Source organism: Gorilla gorilla, chromosome 18 (genome assembly GCF_029281585.2).
Source record: "Gorilla gorilla gorilla isolate KB3781 chromosome 18, NHGRI_mGorGor1-v2.1_pri, whole genome shotgun sequence".
Taxonomy (NCBI): Eukaryota; Metazoa; Chordata; class Mammalia; order Primates; family Hominidae; genus Gorilla; species Gorilla gorilla.
In genome coordinates, this window is record NC_073242.2 from 97,431,882 (window position 1) to 97,452,423 (window position 20,542).

Here is a 20,542-nt window from a genome sequence, read left to right on the forward strand (position 1 = left end):
CACAGGCTGGAGTGCAGTGGCGTGATCATGGCTTACTGCAGCCTTGACCTCCTGGGACTCAGGTGATCCTCCCACTTTAGCCCCCCAAGTAGCAGGGACTACAGGCACACACCACAGTGCCTAGCTAATTTTTGGGGGGTTTTGTTTTTTTTTTTTTTTATTGTTTTTTGTTTTTGGTAGAGATGGAGTTTCACCATGTTACCCAGGCTGGTCTCAAACTCCTGGGCTCAAGTGACCTGCCCTCCTTGGCCTCCCAAAGTGCTGGTATTACAGGCGTGAGCCACTGTGCCTGTTTGTCAAGCTGTTTTAAACATTTTAATTAAGATTTGATTCAGTGTGGTAATTGATACTGTTTTTTTTGTTTGTTTCTTTTAAAAAAAAGAAAGATTATAGCGGCCAGACACAGTGGCTCATGCCTGTAATCCCAGCACTTTGGGAGGCTTAGGTGGGTGGATCACCTGAGGTCAGGAGTTCGAGTCCAGCCTGGCCAACATGGCAAAACCCCATCTCTACCAAAAAGAAAAAAAAGAAAAATCAGCTGGGCACGATGGTGCATGCCTGTAGTCCCAGCTACTTGGGAGGCTGGGATAGGAGAATCACTTGAATCCGGGAGGTGGAGGTTGCAGTGAGCTGAGATGGCACCACTGCACTCCAGCCTGGGCAACAGAGTGAGACTCCATCTCAAAAAAAAAAAAAAAAAAATTGTAGTATTGTGAAACTAGACTATCTTAGACCTTTAAATACAGGCCCATTTAATTTATGATTGAGTTAACCGAATCCTGTTACAACTTTCCATTAAAGTCCCTCAGTTCCCACTTGTCCTCCTTGTTCACAGACTAACAGAGCCACAGCTGCAGCTCTTCAGCAGAGAAGAGGATGCATGTTAAATATAGCCTGACCTGATGCTGTGCTGAAAACTGACACTGCCACTTGCAGGCTCTGTGCAGTAACATGCTGATCCTGAATGTAGGGCATTTGGTAATTCAGCAGTAGTAAACAGGGACTCTAGTCATGACCTCAGCTGCTTCAGTTCTGTATGTAAAAGACAAGCAGAAGAGCCTGCTTTCAAAAAGCAGGTGCTTTTTAAAATCAAGGGAATGATAAACACAACATTCATGTGGTTACTTGGATGTGGGAAGCAGGAGACTGGCATGGAGGAGGAACAGAGAGGTTAATATTGTCAGTGTTCTCTTGCACCTGTTGGTTAGTGGTTTCACTGGTGTCTATTTTATTAAAATAAATAAAACAAGGCAAGGCGTGATGGCTGACGCCTGTAATCCCAGCACTTTGGGAGGCCGAGGCGGGTAGATCGCCTGAGGTCAAGAGTTTGAGACCAGCCTGGCCAATATAGTGAAACCCCGTCTCTACTAAAAATACAAAAATTAGCTGGGCGTGGTGGTGGACACCTATAATCCCAGCTACTCGGGAGGCTGAGGCAGGAGAATCGCTTGAACCTAGGAGGCGGAGGTTGCAGTGAGCCGAGATCGTGCCATTGCACTCCAGCCTGGGCAACAGGAGCAAAACTCCATCTCAAAATAAATAAATAAATAATAAAACTTAAATAAATAAATAAATAAAATTAAATAAAAGCCATACACAGCCAGTGGTGAGAATGTGTCATCTATGAGGTATAATCACTATGGGCACTGGAGTGGAGGGAGGTAGATAATGCTGAAATTTCTCTTGTAACTTGGACACTGGATAACTCACGAATCCTCTTTTGGGAAGCATACATGTACTATACAGCCTCAAACACGTTTAGGATGAATGATTCCAGAAGCTGAAAGGTCTTGTAAATAATGCCTATGTAGGCTTTAAATCATGCAGATGGACCATGATGGGGATTCAAGACCTTAGACACAACCACCCTGGGACATACAATAAGAAAAATTGAGTTTTAGGCCTAATGAAGAAAGAACAACAAACATTTGAGAAGATTTTTTATTTTTTATATCAAATGCATCTGTGTATTTCCATGGACATAAATAAGTTGTACCTTTTTTTAAATGAATGTATTATTTCTGAACAAAAAATTTATTTTAATCAACCTACATTAAGATTTATACATGACGAGGTGCTGTGGCTCATGTGTGTAATCCCAGCACTTTGGGAGGCCAGAGCCGGTGGATCGCTTGAGCTCAGGAGTTTGAGACCAGCTTGGGCAACATGGTGAAACCCTGTCTCTATAAAAAATACCAGAATTAGGCCAGGTGTGGTGGCATGTGCCTATAGTCCTGGCTACTCGAGAGGCTGAGGTGGGAGGATCGCTGGAGCCTGGAAGGCAGAGGTTGAAATTAGCAGAGATCATGCCACTGCACTTCAGCCTGGGCGACAGAGTGAGACCCTGTCTCAAAATAAATAAAATGCAATTAAAAATATAATTTATGCATAAGCTAGGAAAAGTCCAAGAGAGGCTACCACTAAAGCAGCGTATCAGAAGTCTTCAAACTAAGTTCCCCTCAAAATGTGTATTTAAAAATAGTTAATGGCTGGGCGCGGTGGCTCATGCCTGTAATCCCAGCACTTTGAAAGGCCGAGATGGGAGGATTATTTGACATCAGGAGTTCAAGACCAGCTTAACCAACATGGTGAAACTTCGTCTGTACTAAAAATAGTAAAAATTGGGCCAGGCACAATGGCTCATGACTGCAATCCCAACACTTTGGGAGGTCGAGGCGGGCGGATCACTGGAGGCCAGGAGTTTGACACCAGGCTAGCCAACATGGTGAAACCCCATCTCTACTAAAAATACAAAAATAAGCCGGGTGTGGTGGCACACACCTGTAATCTCAGCTACTTGGGAGGCTAAGGCAGGAGAATCATTTGAACCTGGGAGGCAGAGGTTGCAGTGAGCTGAGATGGTGCCACTGCACTCCAGCCTGGGTGACAGAGCAAGACTCCATCTCCAAAAAAAAAAGAAAATAGTAAAAATTAGCCACGCATGGTGGTGAACGCCTGTAATTTCAGCTACTCATGAGGCTGAGGCAGGAGAATCACTTGAACCTGGGAGGCGGAGGTTGCAGTGAGCTGAGATCAGGCCACTGCACTCCAGCCTGGGCAGCAGAGTGATACTCTGTCTCAAAAATACAAAAAAAGGTAATGAATTATGGTTACTGTTTCTTGATAAACTCGTATTTTTTTTTGAACACTGCTAGGCACTTTGCTAGTGGCTCATTAATTCTTTGCAACCATGTGTGAAATGTGAATTATTAGTCTTAATTTTGTATAGATGTGGCTCAGAGACCTTAAGCACATCCCAGCATTATATGGCCACAAATAATTGGGGCAGACATTTGAATCCAGATTTGTCTGAAATGTAGATTTTCTCACATGTGTTTTTAGTGGCTTCTAAAATAGCTATAATTGATTACTTATATAATCTCGCTTCTGTAAAGACAGTAGCATTGTAACTTTCTAATGTGCTGCCATGTGTAAGATAGCAAAACCTGTCTTAAAGATGTATTCTATTTTAAAATTGATATCCTTTTTTTGAGTTCCTTTGAAGACAGATTATTCACAGGAACAAAAAGATTTTTCAATGAGAGATAAATTGTTTAATTTTAGGTTCAGCAGTTGAACAAGCTTTTTGTGGTATGGTGGCAGTTTTCTGCCTTGGCATTACAAGGTTACCTCTTGCTAACAATCATAGCTTTTGATAGACTTAAGATAAATGTGTTCAAACAGCTTTTCTCTGTTTGAAGGTGCCTGGCTCTTTTTTTTTTTTTTTTTAAGACATTTCCAAAGCCTACAGTTAGTGTCTCCATGTGGGCAAGAGAAAACATGTGAAAGTCTCATTTATGCTGGAAGATAGGGTAGGGTTGAGAGTGATGGTTACAAGCATTTTAACTTTACATCTACAAGAGTGTGGTACAGATTAAGTCCTTGATAATCATGTTGTATATTTAAAAACATCTATAGATGATTTTATGTAGAATGGGAATTTTAACATTTTATTTGTGTTTATTTCTTTGGTGGGGGAACGGAGACAGGAGTTTGCTCTGTTGATCAGGCTGGAGTGCAGTGGGACCATCATGGCTCACTGCAGCCTCGACCTCCCAGGCTCCAGCAATTCTCTCCCACCTCAGCCTCCCGAGTAGCTGGGGCTACAGGTGCCTGCCACCACATCCGGCTAATTTTTAAATTTTTTTGTAGAGGCAGGTTTTTACTACGTTGCTCAGGTTGGTCTCGGCCTCCCAAAGTGCTAGGATTACAGGCGTGAGCCACCATGCCTGGCCTGTGTTTCTTAATATAATCATTTTTTGAACAAGTAATACGTTCATGTGGTTTAAAATGCTAAAGTTACAACATTATACAGTTAAAAAAAATCTGTCTTCTAAGTAGATACTCCATTGTCCTCTGTAGGGAGAATTGGAGTTACTAGTTTCTTGGCTGTCATTCTATGCATTTATAAACAGTTGCATTTTTTTCCCCTTATTTTTACTAGCATATTATGTATACTAGTTTATGCTTTGCATTTCCATGTAATATAGAATCTTGAGAGATTATTCTATACTGTAACATAAAAGAGCTTCCTTGAAAAGATATTCTTAAAATAGAATATTCCATAAAATATTCTATAAAATACTGCTTTGAATATTTGCACCACTGTCTTTTTTTTTTTTTTTTTTTTTTGAGATGGATTCTCACTCTACTGCCCAGGCTGGAGTACAGTGGCACCATCTCGGCTCACTGCAACCCCCACCTCCCAAATCTATGATCTCTTTCATATTTGCTTACTTTTCTATTAGATTGTTGATCCTTCCTCTTACTGACTTATAGAAACCCTTTGTTAGGTTCATTAGCTCATTGAGGTATGAGTTGAATGTATCCAGATTTATAAATTTTAAAAGAGGGATTTACAAAAGTCCTCTAAGTCTTGCTTTAAGTTAATGGTTAGAGCTGTGAAAACCTAATTAAGTCATTTCACACAATATTCTCCCATGAGAAAATCCAAAGTTTGTTTAAAATTCAAAATTTACCATTTTAATCATTTTAAGTATATAGCTAAGTGGCATTAAATACATTCACAATATTGTATAACCACCACCACTTTCTATTTCCAGAACTTTTTCATCACCCAAAGTACAACTCTATTAAAGTAATAACTACTCATTTCCTTCCCGTCCTTCCAGCCCCTGGTAACCTCTACTCTGCTTTCTGTCTCTATGAATTTCCCTACTCTAGATACTTCATATAAGTGGGATTACACAATGTTTTTCCTTTTTTGTCTGGCTTATTTCACTTAGCATAATGTTTTCAAGGCTCATCCATATTGTAAGCATACGGAGGAATAATCTATTGGAATATTTTTATATAGCGTATTATTTACATATAATATTCCATATGGAGGAGTAATATTCAATTTTTTGTGTACACCACATCTTGTTTATCCATTCATCTGGTGAAAAATAATTTGGGGCTAGGCACAGTAGCTCACGTCTCTAATCCCAGCACACTGGGAAGCTGAGGTGGGTGGATTGCCTGAGCCCAGAAGATCAGGACCAGCCTGGGCAACATGGCGAGACCCCATGTCTATAAAAAATTTAAAAATTAGCTGGGCGTGGTGGTGTGCGCCTGTAGTTCTAGCTACTCAGGAGGCTGAGATGAGAGGATCACCTGAGCTTAGCAGATGGAGGTTGCAGTGAGCTGAGATTGCACCATGCACTCCAACCCGGGCAACAGAGACCCTGTCTCAAAAAAAGTTGATGAACGCATACATATTAAAAAAAAAAAAAAAAAAAAAAGATGGACAGGGCTCGGTGGCTCACGCCTGTAATCCCAGCACCTGGGAGGCTGAGGCAGGTGGATCACCTCAGGTCAGGAGTTCGAGACCAGCCTGACCAACGCGGTGAAACCCCATCTCTACTAAAAATACAAAAATTAGTTGGGCATGGTGGTGGGCGCCTGTAATCTCAGCTACTCAGAAGACTGAGGCAGGAGAATCGCTTGAGCCTGGGAGGCAAAGGTTGCAGTGAGCCGAGACCATGCCATTGCACTCCAGCCTAGGCAACAAGAGCAAAACTCCATCTCAAAAAAAAAAAAAAGATAATTTGTATTGTTTCCCTCTCGGCTGTTGGGAATAATGCTGCTGTGAACACTGGCATACATACGTTTGAGTCCCTCTTTTCGGTAGATTTGTGTGTTTACGTAAGAGTGGAATTGCTGGGTCTTATGGTAATTCTGTGTTCAACTTTCTTTTTGAGATGGAGTCTCACTCTGTCACCCAGGCTGGAGTGCAGTGGTGTGATCTGGGCTCACTGAAGTCTCCGCCTCCTGGGTTCAAGCGATTCTCATGCCTCAGCCTCCTGAGTAGCTGGGATTACAGGCATGTGCCATCACGCCCAGCTAATTTTTGTATTTTTAGTAAAAACGGGGTTTCACCATGTTGGCCACACTGATCTCAGTCTTCTGACCTCAGGTCACCCGCCCTCCTCAGCCTCCCAAAGTGCTGGGATTGCAGGCGTGAGCCACCAAGCCCAGCCTCCATGTTCAACTTTTTGAGGAACCACTATTTTTTTTAATCCTACAGCAGCCACACCATTTTACATTTACAATGTATAAGGCTTTCAGTTTCTTTATACCCTTGCCAACACATGTTATTTTCCATTTTTAAAATAATAGCCATCCTACTTTGTATTAAGTTATATCTCATTATAATTTTGATTTGCATTTCCCTATTGACTAATGGTGTTGAGCATCTTTTCATGTGCCTGTTGTCCATTTGTATATTTTCTTGTCTATCCAAATCCTTTATTTTATTTATTTATTTATTTTTGAGACAGAGTCTGGCTGTGTCACCCAAGCTGGAGTGTAGTGGCATGACCTTGGCTCACTGCAGCCTCCACCTCCCAAGTTCAGGCAATTCTCCTGCCTCAGCCTCCTGAGTAGCTGGGTTTACAGGCTCACACCACCATGCCTGGCTAATTTTTTGTATTTTTATTAGAGATGAGGTTTCTCCATATTAGTCAGGCTGGTCTCAAACTCCTGACCTCAGGTGAGCCACCCACCTTAGCCTCCCAAAGTGCAGGGATTACAGGCATGAGCCACCATGCCCGGTCTAGTTTTCAATGTAGAAATCTTACGCCTCTTTGGTTAATTCCTAAGTATTTTATTCTTTTTGATGCCACTGTAAATAGAATTGTTTTTCTTAAGGTTGGGCACGGTGGCTCACACTTGTAATCCCAGCACTTTGGGAGGCCGAGGCAGGCTGATCACCTGAGTTCAGGAGTTCAAGACCAACCTGGCTAACGTGGGCCCACCTGGCCAACATGGGGAAACCCTGTCTCTACTAAAAATACAAAAATTAGCTGGGTGTGGTGGCATATGCCTGTAATGCCAGCTATTTGTGGGACTGAGGCAGGAGAATCGCTTGAACCTGGGAGACAGAAGTTGCAGTGAACCAAGATTATGCCACTGCACTCCAGCCTGAGACTCCGTCTCAAAAACAAACCAAAAAAAAAAACCCCAAAACAAGAATTGTTTTCTTAATTTTTTTTTGGACCTTTCATTCCAAGTATATAGAAGTACAACTGAATATTGTGTGTTGATTCTATATTCTGCCACTTTGGTGACTTTATTTGTTAGTGCTAACATTTTTTTGTCTGTATGGATTCTTTAGAGTTTTATGTTTATACTATCATGCCATTTGTGAATAGAGATAATTTTCTCTCTTCCTTTTTAATTTGGATGGCCTTTATGTATTTATTTATTTTTCTAACCTAATTGCTCTGGCTAGAACTTCTAGTGGTAGGCTAGTAGAAGTGGTGAAAGAGTGGGCATCTTTGCTTTGTTTGTGATCTTAGGGGGAAAGCTTTTGTTCTTTGTTGATAATAATAGGAACTAACGGTTTTTCATATATGGCCTTTTTCATATTGAGGAAATTCCTTCTATTCTTTGTTTACTGAATGTTTTCATCTTGAAAGAGCATTGAATTTTGATAAATGAGTTGGGCACAGTGGCTCACGCCTGTGATACCAGCAGTTTGGGAGGCTGAGGCGGGCAGATAGCTAGAACCCAGGAGGTGGAGGCTGCAGTGAGCCGTGATTGGGATGCTACTGCACTCCAGCCTGGGCAACAGAGTGAGACCGTCTCAAAGAAAAAGAGTTCTTTCCCTGCCACTGCCGAGTTGAGTGGAGGCAGAGGCTTGGGTGCATTCAAGATTCAGCTTCACCCGTAGACCACCACCATGGCCAAGGAAGGCGTTGCTGCTGGAGGTGTGGTGGCTGTTAATACTGCTTTACAAGAGGTGTTGAAGACTGTCCTCACCCATGATGGCCTAGCACGTGGAATTTGCAAAGCTGCTGAAGTGTCAGGCCCATCTTTTGTGTGTTTGCATCCAACTGTGATGAGCCTATGTCAAGTTCATAGAGGTTCTTTGTGCTGAACACCAAATCAACCTAATTAAGGTTGATGACAAGAAGCTAGGGGGAATGGTTAGGTCTCTGTAAAATTGACAGAGAGGGGAAACCCCGTAAAGTGGTTCGTTGCAGTTGTGTAGTAGTTGAAGTACTTCAAATGCAAGAAATGAACGAATAAAACTCTGGCTAACCCCCCTGCCCCCCAACACACACACATACACACACACACACACTCACAGTCACACTCACTCTGGGCATGTTGGCTCAATCCTGTAGTCCTAGCACTTTGGGAGGCCGAGGTGGGCAGATTGCTCGAGCCCAAGAGTTCAAGACCAGCCTGGGCAACATGATGAAATCCCATCTCTACTAAAAATACAAAAAATGGCCAGGTGCAGTGGCTCGCGCCTGTAATCCCAGCACTTTGGGAGGCCAAGGTGGGCGGATCATGAGGTCGGGACATCGAGACCATCCTGGCTAACACAGTGAAACTCCATCTCTACTGAAAATACAAAAAAATTAGCTGGGCATGGTGGCGGGCACCTGTAGTCCCAGCTACTCGGGAGGCTGAGGCAGGAGAATGGCGTGAACCCGGAAGGCAGAGCTTGCAGTGAGCCAAGATCGTGCCACTGCACTCCAGCCTGGGCGACAGAATGAGATTCCGTCTCAAAAAAAAAAAAAAAAAAAAAAAAAATACAAAAAATTAGCCAGGTGCTGTGGTCCCAAATACTTGGGAAGCTGAAGTGGGAGGATTGCTTGAGCCTGGGAGGTAGAGGCTGCAGTGAGCCATTATTGTGCCACTGCACACCAGCCTTGGTGACAGAGTGACACCTTGTCTCAAAAAAAAAAAAGAATTTTTACAAACATTTTCTGCATCTATGGAGATGATCATGTGGTTTTTAAATTAATTTTTGTAGAGGTAGGGTCTTGCCATGTTGCCCATGCCAGTCAGAAGTATGTTTTTTTTTCTTTTGTTCAACTAATTTGGCATATTACTTTAATTGATTTTCATTTGTTGAATCATCCTTGCATTCTGGGAATAAAACTCACTTGGTCTTAATGTATCATCCTTTTAATATGCTGCTGAATTGTGTTAGTGTTTTGTTGATTTTTGCATCTATATTCATAAAGAATATTCTGTAGTTTTTTTGTTTGTTTGTTTGTTTGAGATGGAGTCTTGCTCTGTCGCCCAGGCAGTAATGCAGTGGTGTGATCTCGGCTCACTGCAACCTCTGCCTCCCCAGTTCAAGCGATTCTTCTGCTTCAGCCTCCCGAGTAGCTGGGACTACAAGCGCGCACCACCATGCCCGGCTAATTTTTTTGTATTTTTAGTAGAGATGGGGTTTCACCATATTGGCCAGGCTGGTCTCGAACTCCTGACCTCGTGATCCACCCACCTTAGCCTTCCAGGTGTAAGCCACTGTGCCTAGCCTTTTCTTTTCTTATAGTATCTTTTTCTGGCTTTGTGTCAGAGTAAATTCTGGCCTCATAATGAGTTAGGAAGTGTGTTCCTTTTCTTTAATCTTTTTAAGAGTTTCAAATGAATCGAAACTCTTTTTTCTTTGTTTTGTTTTGAGATGGAGTCTCACTCTGTCGCCAGGCTGGAGTGCAGTGGCGCGATCTCAGCTCACTGCAACCTCCACCTCCCGGGTTCACGCCATTCTCCTGCCTAAGCCTCTCGAGTAGCTGGGATTACAGGCACTCACCACTACGCCCAGCTAATTTTTGTATTTTTAGTAGAGATGGGGTTTCACCATGTTGGCCAGGATGGTTTCTGTCTCCTGACCTTGTGATCCTCCCGCCTCGGCCTCCCAAAGTGCTGGGATTACAGGCATGAGCCACTGTGCCCAGCTGAAACTCTTCTTCTGTAAATATTTTTTGTTGTTGTTGCTGTTGTTGTTTGAGTCAGAGTCTCACCCTGTTGCCCAGTCTGGAGTGCAATGGCATGATCTCAGCTCACTGCAACTTCCGCCTCCCAGGTTCAAGCAATTCTCCTGCCTCAGCTTCCTGAGTAGCTGGGATTACAGGCATCTACCACACGCCCAGCTAATTTTTGTGTTTTTAGTAGAGACGGGGTTTCACCATGCTGGCCAGGCTGGTCTCGAACTCCTGACCTCAGGTGATCTACCCGTCTTGGCCTCCCAAAGTGCTGGGATTACAGGCATGAGGCACCGTGCCCGGCACACTTTTGTAAATGTTTGGTCAAAGTTCTTGTGATCAGGAGAGATGAAGAGGTATATTTTGGAGCTCACAAAAGTGCTTCAAGGAACTAGAAGGATTTCTGGAGCACTGCAAGTTTCTGTAAAGCACAATCTGAAAGTACCACTGAATTCATCCACTCACAAAAGCTCCCATAGTGTGTGTTGGCCTCTTGCTTTGTTCCTGGGATGCTTTCTTATGATTTTTATGCTGCTGTACCTGTAATCACATGTTCTATACCTTCAAGTCTGTTTTGGAGGATTCAGTTGTGGAGATTGGGAACCCCCAAAAAGAGTATTTTGATATTTTCAGTATTTAAAATACTTTGCACACACTGTAATCTTTAAATCACCTCTGAAAATTAGGTGAGTGATCTCAAATAATAAACAAGCTTAAGTCAGAAAAATTTTGCTTAAGCAAAGGATTTCTGGATTTTGTTTTGTTTTGACCCCTATAGTGAGGGTGCATTTTGTACAGATTGACTCTTCCTTTGTTTTTCTTCTTTTATCTGCTTAAAAGGAAGGTATTAGTTAGTGTTCATAGAGACTACATGCATATTTTTCCCTTGTAAGTAGGTTAGGTCCTTTTACTTGAAGTTGTACAACAGAGGCCAAGAATAATTCCTTATAGGCAAAAAGATGAGAGTTTGCCTATTTCGTTATTGTGTTTTTGACTCTTGGGGCATCTGAATGCTTTAGCCAGTACTGCAAAACTGACCAGTGGTGACTCTTCTTTTGTGCGATGACTTTCAAACATTTTTGACAACTTCCTACAATAAAATACAAGGATTATGTTGTGACCCAGTACAGAAAAAATACATACATATACAACTAATGTTAAAGTCTCACAAACCAATTCTTAACCTTTATTAGAGGGAATGCAGCCTGCTGTCTTCTATTTTGTTCTATTTCTTTCTCTTTTTTTTTTTTTTTGAGACGGAGTCTCACTCTGTTGTCCAGGCTGAAGTGCAGTGGCGTGATCTTGGCTCACTGCAAGCTCTACCTCCCAGGTTCATGCCATTCTTCTGCCTCAGCCTCCCAAGTAGCTGGGACTACAGGCGCCTGCCACCATGCCTGGCTGATTTTTTTTTTTTTTTTTTTTTGTATTTTTAGTAGAGACAGGGTTTCACCGTGTTAGCCAGGATGGTCTCGGTGTCCTGACCTCGTGATCCACCCGCCTCGCTCTCCCAAAGTGCTGGGATTACAGGTGTGAGCCACCATGCCTGGCCTGTTTCTTTCTCTTCTTTAAAATACTAGTTTCAGGGGCCGGGTGCGGTGGCTCACGCCTATAATCCCAGCACTTTGGGAGGCCGAGGTGGGTGGATCACAAGGTCAGGAGATCGAGACCATCCTGGCTAAGAAGGTGAAACCCTGTCTCTACTAAAAATACAAAAAATTAGCCGGGCGTGGTGGCGGGCACCTGTGGTCCCAGCTACTCGGGAGGCTGAGGCAGGAGAATGGCGTGAACTCGGGAGGTGGAGCTTGCAGCGAGCCAAGATGGCGCCACTGCACTCCAGCCTGGGCGACAGAGCAAGACTCTGTCTCAAAAAATAAATAAATAAATAAATAAAAATTTAAAAAAATAAAAATTAAAAAAAATAAAATACTAGTTTCAACTTGCTGAATTGATTTCATAAATTTCTAATGGATGTGAACTTTAGTTTAAAAAATACTCCTCCAGGTGGGCATGGTGGCTTACGCCTGTAATCCTAGCACTTTGGGAGGCCTAGGCGGGCGGATAACCTGAGGCCAGGAGTTTGAGACCCACCTGGCCAACATGGTTGAAACCCCATCTCTACTAAAAATACAAAAAGTAGCCAGGCATGGTGGTGAGTGCCTGTAGTCCCAGCTACTAGGGAGGCTGAGGCAGGAGAATCACTTGAACCTGGGAGGCAGAGGTTGCAGTGGGCAGAGATTGTGCCACTGCACTCCAGCCTGGGTGACAGAGTGAGACTCCATCTCAAAAAAAATACTCTTCCATGACTCCCAGATTTGGCTGTACATATAGTTTTCTGGGCTGCTACCCTTAAAGATTTTGATTTTGTGGTTTGAGTTTATATTTTTATAAAACATTCAGGAGTTTATATTTTTATCAGTTGCCCAGATAATTTTGATGTAGCCTTAGCCAAGTATTTGGGAACTACTAATAGATATAATGTAATAAAAACTAGTTTATTTAAAGCTGAATTTATCCCTTAAAACCACTGAAAACCATAATTGTAACTCTTAAAGTTATTGCCCTTCAAATTTTTAAAAGAATCATCTTAGTACCTGAGCTATCTGAACTCCAGTATTTATTTTATCTAATAAAACGTGGAGAGCCATTTTATGCAGTGATTGACAAGTAAAAGACAGTTAAATTCCTTTTGATTATAGAAAAAAACAGGCTGGGCACTGTAGTAGATTAAGTTCACCCTCTGGTTTGTTCCATTCAGTAGTGATGTTGTCTTCTTTGACACAGACCAATTTATATCTGACTTGGAACACCAGCCATCAGGTTCAGCAGAGAAATGGCCTAACCACAGTGTGCTCTCATGTCCAGCTCCTTTCTGGAGAATCTAGAGGGTGAGTGTTGATTGAAATGTGTCATTGTTTTTGTGCCCAAGTCTGGTATTTGCATGCAGTGGCTGGATTTGCATGTGCTACAGAGGAGGGGGTATGCATGGGCATTTTCTGGTAGGCCCACTCATTATCTTTGGAACTACACTTTGACTAAAAGACTCTGCTTTTTAAACTTAACCACACTCAGGCTCTTACACTTGTGCTTATGATTTTAGTCTTGAATGAAAGGGAAGTGTTTACTTAGATTTATTAGACCAAAGCAGAAAGAGGTTTCGTATCTATGAATTCTATATGGTTTGGGTTGCTGAGTAAATTTGGTTGCTGATCAGGTATGTAAGCCTACTCATTCCTGGTCAAGTACTCTTAACTGTTGATGTGAATGAAATCAGGAAATTTTGTCCGTTTTTCAGAGGCAACCCAGAATATTTATCCCTAGCCTCCCCTGTGGGCCCATGTTTGCACTTCCGGTAGTCCTCTGGGGCTCTACTTGGAAGAAAGCTGTAGTACTAGAGCCAGTGTCTGTGTCTAGGCTTAGGCTTCTAGACTCAGCAGCCAAGGAGGAACGAAGCTTTTCCTTGCTGTCATGTTGGCTCCTTTCTTCAAATACTATCAAAGCCACTTAAGAAAATATATGATAGAAATTATAAATACACAGATTATACCTTCCTAAATGCCATTTGAATTTTATTTTAAAATGAATCTGGATTTGGAAGGGGCCTTGGAAATCATGTTCACTACCCAAACCTTTATATTTAGGTTTCTGCAGCTTCCTGATGACCTATCAGACAAGATACCAAAACCCTAACTTCTCCCAGAACTGGGCCTACCCTGGTCTCACATCATTCTTGTCCAACCATGAGAGGAGTGGTGACTTAATTCCTGCATTGAATGTATATAAAACTCTCAGGAGAGTTATAACCAGAGGATTTAAAATAATTTCCTCATATTAGGGGTGAGAAAATAAGTTGCAGAAGGATTAGTTAAGTCACCTGAGTCACATCACAGCCAAACCAAGGCTAAAGCTTACTTCTTCCAGTGTTAAGCCCACTGTGCTTCCCATGTGTGAAGCAACAAGTTGGTCACTAATGATCTTGGTAAGAAGGAAGTATTGTGTGGAGTGAAGGGATCGATGGATGACTGAGTAAATAAGAGGTGAGAACATAGAAGAAACAGCAGTGTAGACAACTCCTTTAAGATGTTAAGCCATGAAAGAAAGAATTAGATACAGAGGGGAACGTGGGGTTGAGTGTTTTTATTTGCTTGCTTGCTTGCTTGCTTTTTTGAGATAGAGAGATTTGCACTTTTTTTTTTGTTTTTTTTTTTGAGATGGAGTCTTGCTCTGCCACCCAGGCTGGAGTGCAGTGGTGCGATCTCCGCTCACTGCAAGCTCCGCCTCCCGGGTTGACGCCATTCTCCTGCCTTAGCCTCCCGAGTAGCTGGGACTACAAGGCGCCCGCCACCACGCCCGGCTAATTTTTTGTATTTTTAGTAGAGATGGTGTTTCACTGTGTTAGCCAGGATGGTCTCGATGTCCTGACCTCGTGATCCGCCCACCTCGGCCTCCCAAAGTGCTGGGATTACAGGCATGAGCCACCGCGCTGGCCCAGATTTACACATGTTAAGTGCTGATGAGAAGGATCTGGGGAGACAAGTTGATAGAGACAAAGAAGTGAAGAAAATTGATGCAGCAAGGTGTTGAAGAGGTTCCAGAGCACAGGTAGTGGAATGGGTCCTGTGGATTTTTGGGTCTGGAGCTTAGGTTTGGCCCTTAGAGATAGATTTGGGAGTCAACAATGGACAAGATTATTCAGAGGAAAATGTACAAAATGAGAAAACAAAATAGGGATAAAGGATTCTTCTGATAATTTTAAAATGCTTCTGAGTCCCACATCTTAAGCCAAATTGAGAGAAGTTGTTTATTTTTTTCACATTTCAGCTTTTGCTGATAGAAAAGAATACATGCTGATACTTGAATATACTTTCAAGTACCTGTGTACTGTTTACTCAGCTGGAGATTTAATGTTTGTCTTTGTAGAATGTTTTCAGTTAAAAACATTCCTAGAGGAAACATTGTTATGGCATTGATTATAGCATCACACATAGAAGAGGTTTTCTTTTTTTTTTTCTTTTTGAGACAGTCTCGCTCTGTTGCCTAGGCTGGAGTGCATTGGCATCATACTGGCTCACTGCAACCTCCGCCTCCCAGGTTCAAACAATTCTCCTGCCTCAGCCTCCCAAGTAGCTGAAATTACAGGCACCTGCCACCACACCTGGCTAATATTTTGTATTTTTAGTAGAGATGGGATTTCACCGTGTTGGCCAGGCTGGTTTTGAACTCCTGACCTCAAGCGATCCGCCAACCTTGGCCTCTCAAAGTGCTAGGATTACAAGTGTGAGCCACTACACCCGGCCAAGAAGAGGTTTCTTAAAAAGGAAGGAGTCTTAAGAGGACTGATTTTCCCCCTCAATCCGTTGGGTGGGGAAAAAAGGTATAATACTTTTTCTTTACTAGTATTAGAGCTAATGTTAAAAGTGAATCTCTGATCTATTGCTGGTGAAATTTTTTTATATTAAAAAAGTGAAGGATATCTTCAAATCGTGCATGTATTTTTAATCTGTTCAATGGTAGGAAGCTGTCTGGAATTCAGGGTGAAATTTGAGATAACTTAGTTAAAAATCTATCAGTCCACCCCATTGTATAAGGTAAAAAGAAGAAAAAAAATAATTAGGCTTGGATGCAGTAGGTATGCCTGTAATCCCAACACTTTGGGAGGTCGAGGTAGGCAGATTGCTTGAGCCCAGGAGTTTGAGACCAGCCTGGGCAACATGGCGAAACCTTGTCTTTACAAAAAATACAAAAATTAGCTGGGCATGGTGGCTCATGCCTATAGTCCCAGCTACTCGGGAGGCTGAGGCAGGAGGCTCCCTTGAGCATGGGAGGTGAGGTTGCAGTGAGCCAAGATCATGCCACTGCACTCCAGCTTTCAAGATCATGCCACTGCACTCCAGCTTTCAAGATCATGCCACTGCACTCCAGCCTGGGCAACAGAGCAAGATCTAGTCTCTTTCTCAAAAAAAAAAAAAAAAAAAAAAATCTGGCATGAAAGAGCTCAAGCTGGTTTTCTTGCTTACAGTACTTAAATATTCTTCCTGTGTTATAATTATGGTGGTAAGTTTTATTTTTGTTAATAGTATTAGCTAGGTGAGTATAATGGAGATCCCAGAGACATTTCCACATAGGAAATTTCTCTCACACCTCATGATAATTCAGAGATCAAGATTCCTTTCAATTTGTTGTTCCTCTTTCTCCTTAGGTTTTGTCAAAGCAGAGAAACCACTTAGTCATGACTGAGTCTTAGCCCGAGGAAGGGATGGGAAAAGGGGAGGAAGAAGGAAACCAAGCAAGTGATGAGGAAGATACGTACATCGCTTTTGCTCACATTTCATTGAAGAAAACGAATTGCATGGGCCATACCTAGCTACAGTGGGGAAGCCAGGAAATATACTCTGTAGCTGGGTGTCAGTGTGACTAACTAAACCTCGATTACTGTGGAAGAATGAATTAAGATAATTAGCAGCCTACCATAGATACCTTCTAAATTTTCAGGAACTTATTTCTGTCTGTAGCTTGAAAAATCAAATGAATATTTTTTGGTTTTTCCCTTTTTTTTGTTTTATTTGGAGACAGGGTCTCACACTGTTGCCTAGGCTGGAGTGCAGTGGTGCACGATCATAGCTTACTGCATCCTGGAACTCCCTGGGCTCAAGTGATCCTCTTGCCTCAACCTCCCAAAGTGCTGGGATTACAAGCATGACCCACCACACCTGGCCAAATTAATCAGATTTTGATAAATCCAAATTAATTCCTCAACTCATGCCATAAATAGGTGAATTCAGACCAGGCATGGTGGCTCATGCCTGTTATCCCAGCACTTTGGAAGGCCGAGGCCGACAGATCACTTGAGTTCAGGAGTTTGAGACCAGCCTGGGCAACATGGCAAACCCTGTTTCTACCAAAAATTTAAGAAAAAATTAGCCAGGTTTGGTGCTGTGCAGGTTGCAGTGAGCCAAGATCGTGCCACTGCACTCCAGCCTGGGCGACAGAATGAGAGCCTCTCAAAAAAAAAAAAAAAAAAAAAGGTGAATTCAGTATTTTTTCCTGTATTTAGTTTAGATGGTGCTTTTTTTTTTATTTTGAGACAGAGTCTCACTCTGTCGCCCAGGCTGGAGTGCAGTGTGCAATCTTGGCTCACTGCAAGCTCTGCCTCATGGGTTCACTCCATTCTCCTGCCTCAGCCTCCTGAGTAGCTGGGACTACAGGCGCCTGCCGCCACGCCCAGCTAATTTTTTGTATTTTTAATAGAGATGGGGTTTCACCATGTTAGCCAGGATGGTCCCAATCTCCTGACCTCATGATCCGCCCGCCTCGGCCTCCCAAAGTGCTGGGATTACAGGCGTGAGCCACCACGCCCGGCCTAGATGGTGCTTTTATAACAATTGCATACATGTAGGCTTCATTTTTAAAATACATTTAATCTTTATTTTATAAAAACAACATCTCGGCTGGGCACGGTGATTCATGCCTGTAATGCCAGCGCTTTAGGAGGCCGAGGCGAGGTAGGAGGATCAATTGAGGCCAGAAGTTCGAGACTAGCTGGGCAACATAATAAGACCCTGTCTCTATCCTCCCCAAAAATAAATTAGCTGGGCCAGGCGCGGTGGCTCACGCCTGTAATCCCAGCACTTTGGGAGGCTGAGGCGGGCAGATCACAAGGTCAGGAGTTTGAGACCAGCCTGAACATGGTGAAACCCCGCCTCTACTAAAATACAAAAAAAATTAGCTGGGCATGGTGGCAGGTACCTGTAATCCCAGCTACTTGGGAGGCTGGGGCAGGAGAATTGCTTGAACCCGGGAGGCGGAGGTTGCGGTGAGCTGAGATCATGCCACTGCACTCCAGCCTAGGTGACAGAGCAAGACTCTGTCTCAAAAAAAAATAAATAAAAATAAAAAAATAAATTAGCTGGGCATGGTGGCACATGCCTGTAGTCCCAGCTACTTGGGGCAGGGCTCTGAAGCGGGAGGATCACTTGAGCCTAGGAGTTCACGGCTGTAGTGAGCTATGATCACACCACTTCACTCCAGCCTGGGTGGCAGACTAAGACACTGTCTCCTAAAATAATAATAGTAATAATAATAATAATAAATTAACACCTTCATAAAATTGTTTACCCAGGGGATGAATACCTTTACTCTTCAGGTTCAGGAAAAGAATAACGTGACCAAACTTTGGTGAATGTTCATTGCAGCTTCAAGAGGAAATAACATATAAATGGAGTCTAAAAATACCCCGAAATCCTTTACAAAATTGCAAATTAGAAAGGCCCGTTGGGATTTTGTGTATATGGCAGTGTGTATCTACTCCCTTCAAAGAGGGAGCACCCTGGGTTACCCTGCCCCTCTCTACCTGGTTGTGAGGTTCCATACTATATACTTGTCATTTCTAACTTTGAATTCTTAAGCATGGGAAATAGCTCTAAATAAGAGTCCTATTGGTACTCAAGCACCTCATTCTTGTGTGTAGAAATAGCATTCCAGTGGACTGCCAATTTGAACATTTCTTGAATACGAACATTTTCTCTTACAGCAAACATTATTGATAGCTGTGACTCTACTTTTGTTGTGGTGGCACAGGCAAATTCAGGTGTTGGGGTAGTGGAAGTCACAGATGGTGGCTGCCAAAAGTGTGCCAGATCCTGTGACCTACATAACCTGTTAGCACCCTTATTGAGGACTGTTCACTCTTGTTCTAGGCTTTTAATTCACTTTGCTCTTTAAAGGGAGGAAAATGAGGGCTGGGTGCGGTGACTCACGCCTGTATAATCCCAGCATTTTGAGAGGCCGAGGTGGCCAGATCATGTGAGGTCAGGAGTTTGAGACCAACCTGGCCAACATGGCAGAAACCTCGTTTCTACCAAAAATAAAAAAATTAGCTGGGTGGGAGGCAGCAGTTGCAGTGAGCCAAGACCACACCACTGCACTCTAGCCTGGGTGACAGAGTAAGACTCTATCTCAAAAAAAATTGGGGGGAAGAAAAATGATAAAATTGTACATTAGGGGCATAAACAATTCCTTATACTCTTATCTTAAATTGGTGAAAAAATAGGAAACCACCTCACATGCTTAGTGGACTAGAGTTTATTTTTCCTTTTTTTTTTTTTTAAGAGACAAATTGTCCCGGCCCGGCAGGGTGGCTCACGCCTGTAATCCCAGCACTTTGGGAGGTCGAGGCAGGTGGATCACGAGGTCAGGAGATCGAGACCATCCTGGCTAACACGGTGAAACCCCGTCTCTACTAAAAAAAAAAAATACAAAAAAAAAAAAAAATAGCCAGGCATTGTGGCGGGCGCCTATAGTCCCAGCTACTCGGGAGGCTGAGATAAGAGAATGGCGTGAACTTGGGAGGCGGAGCTTGCAGTGAGCTGAGATTGCGCCACCGCACTCCAGCCTGGGAAACAGAGGGAGACTCTGTCTCAGAAAAAAAAAAAAAAATTGTCACTTTGTTTGTTGGCCAGGCTCTTCTTGAACTCCTGGCCTCAAACAATCTTCCTGCCTTGGCTTCCCCTAGTGTTGGGATAACAGGCATGAGCCATGGCACCTGGCCTGGATTACGGTTTAAATAAATTAGCAAATTCATGCATATATCCATTCAAGATGACTTGAAAAATTAAATTGCAAGCATTAGTATTTTTAACAACTTAAAAATTGTGCTTATCAAGATTGCTAATGACTTACATTTACATTACATCATAGATTTGTTTACCAGTAATAATTTTGACTTGCTTCAGTTGAGACCTACGTTTTGGCCAGTCCCAGCAGGAAGATATCTGAGGAATCTAGAGGTGAGAGCCTGAACCCAGAGCCCCCAGCCCGAGGGAGAAGTGAGGGAGAAGGAAAGCAGAGGGCTTGCATGATTAACACTCGGCTCAAGTTATTGCTAAAGGTCTGTGAAAGCACTTTGTTGCAGTTCTGACTCCCTAGCCTAAAATTTATATTCAGTGCTCACCTGTAGCAATTACTTGAGCATGATTTTTGTTGTCATTGTTCCAAGTCCCCAAATTGTTTTAAAGATTCAGTTGGCAAGTAATTTTATTTAGTACTCAATATATGTAAGCACTAGGGATTCAGGGGAAAACAAGATAGAGAAAGTCTGCCCCGTTGGAACTTAAATCTCCTGACTGCTGGTGAATTTATAAATAAGTGAATCCTGTAGTATAATGTATAGTTGAGTATAGTCCGCTTGAGCACTACTTTGTGAAAAATCTTCTGACTTTAACATAGTCTTAAAATCCTAAACTGTCAGGAACTTTCCAGGTTCCTTCAGCTAAGTAAGGTGAGGCACACCAGGCAAAGGAACAGCAGAGCTTTGG

General features: G+C 42.7%; 1 protein-coding gene across 11 annotated transcripts in view; it reads left to right on the top strand.

Moving 5' to 3' along the window:
* NFATC3 (nuclear factor of activated T cells 3) overlaps positions 1-20,542 on the top strand; it is a 147,855-nt gene that overhangs the window by 119,912 nt on the left and 7,401 nt on the right. For 2 of the 11 annotated variants that reach the window (XR_004067629.3, XM_031002769.3), the window contains one exon: positions 13,014-13,117. The exons of 2 other annotated variants lie outside the window; for them this stretch is intronic. Coding sequence is in view for 7 of the 9 variants with exons in the window: in XM_031002769.3 (XP_030858629.1) it covers positions 13,014-13,114 (101 nt within the window). In the remaining 2 variants the exon portion in view is untranslated. Of the gene's footprint in view, positions 1-13,013; positions 13,118-16,428; positions 17,204-19,925; positions 20,015-20,542 lie in introns of those variants that run through there. 7 more of the 11 variants (XM_031002767.3, XM_055366221.2, XM_055366222.2 and 4 more) reach the window with 6 other exon arrangements.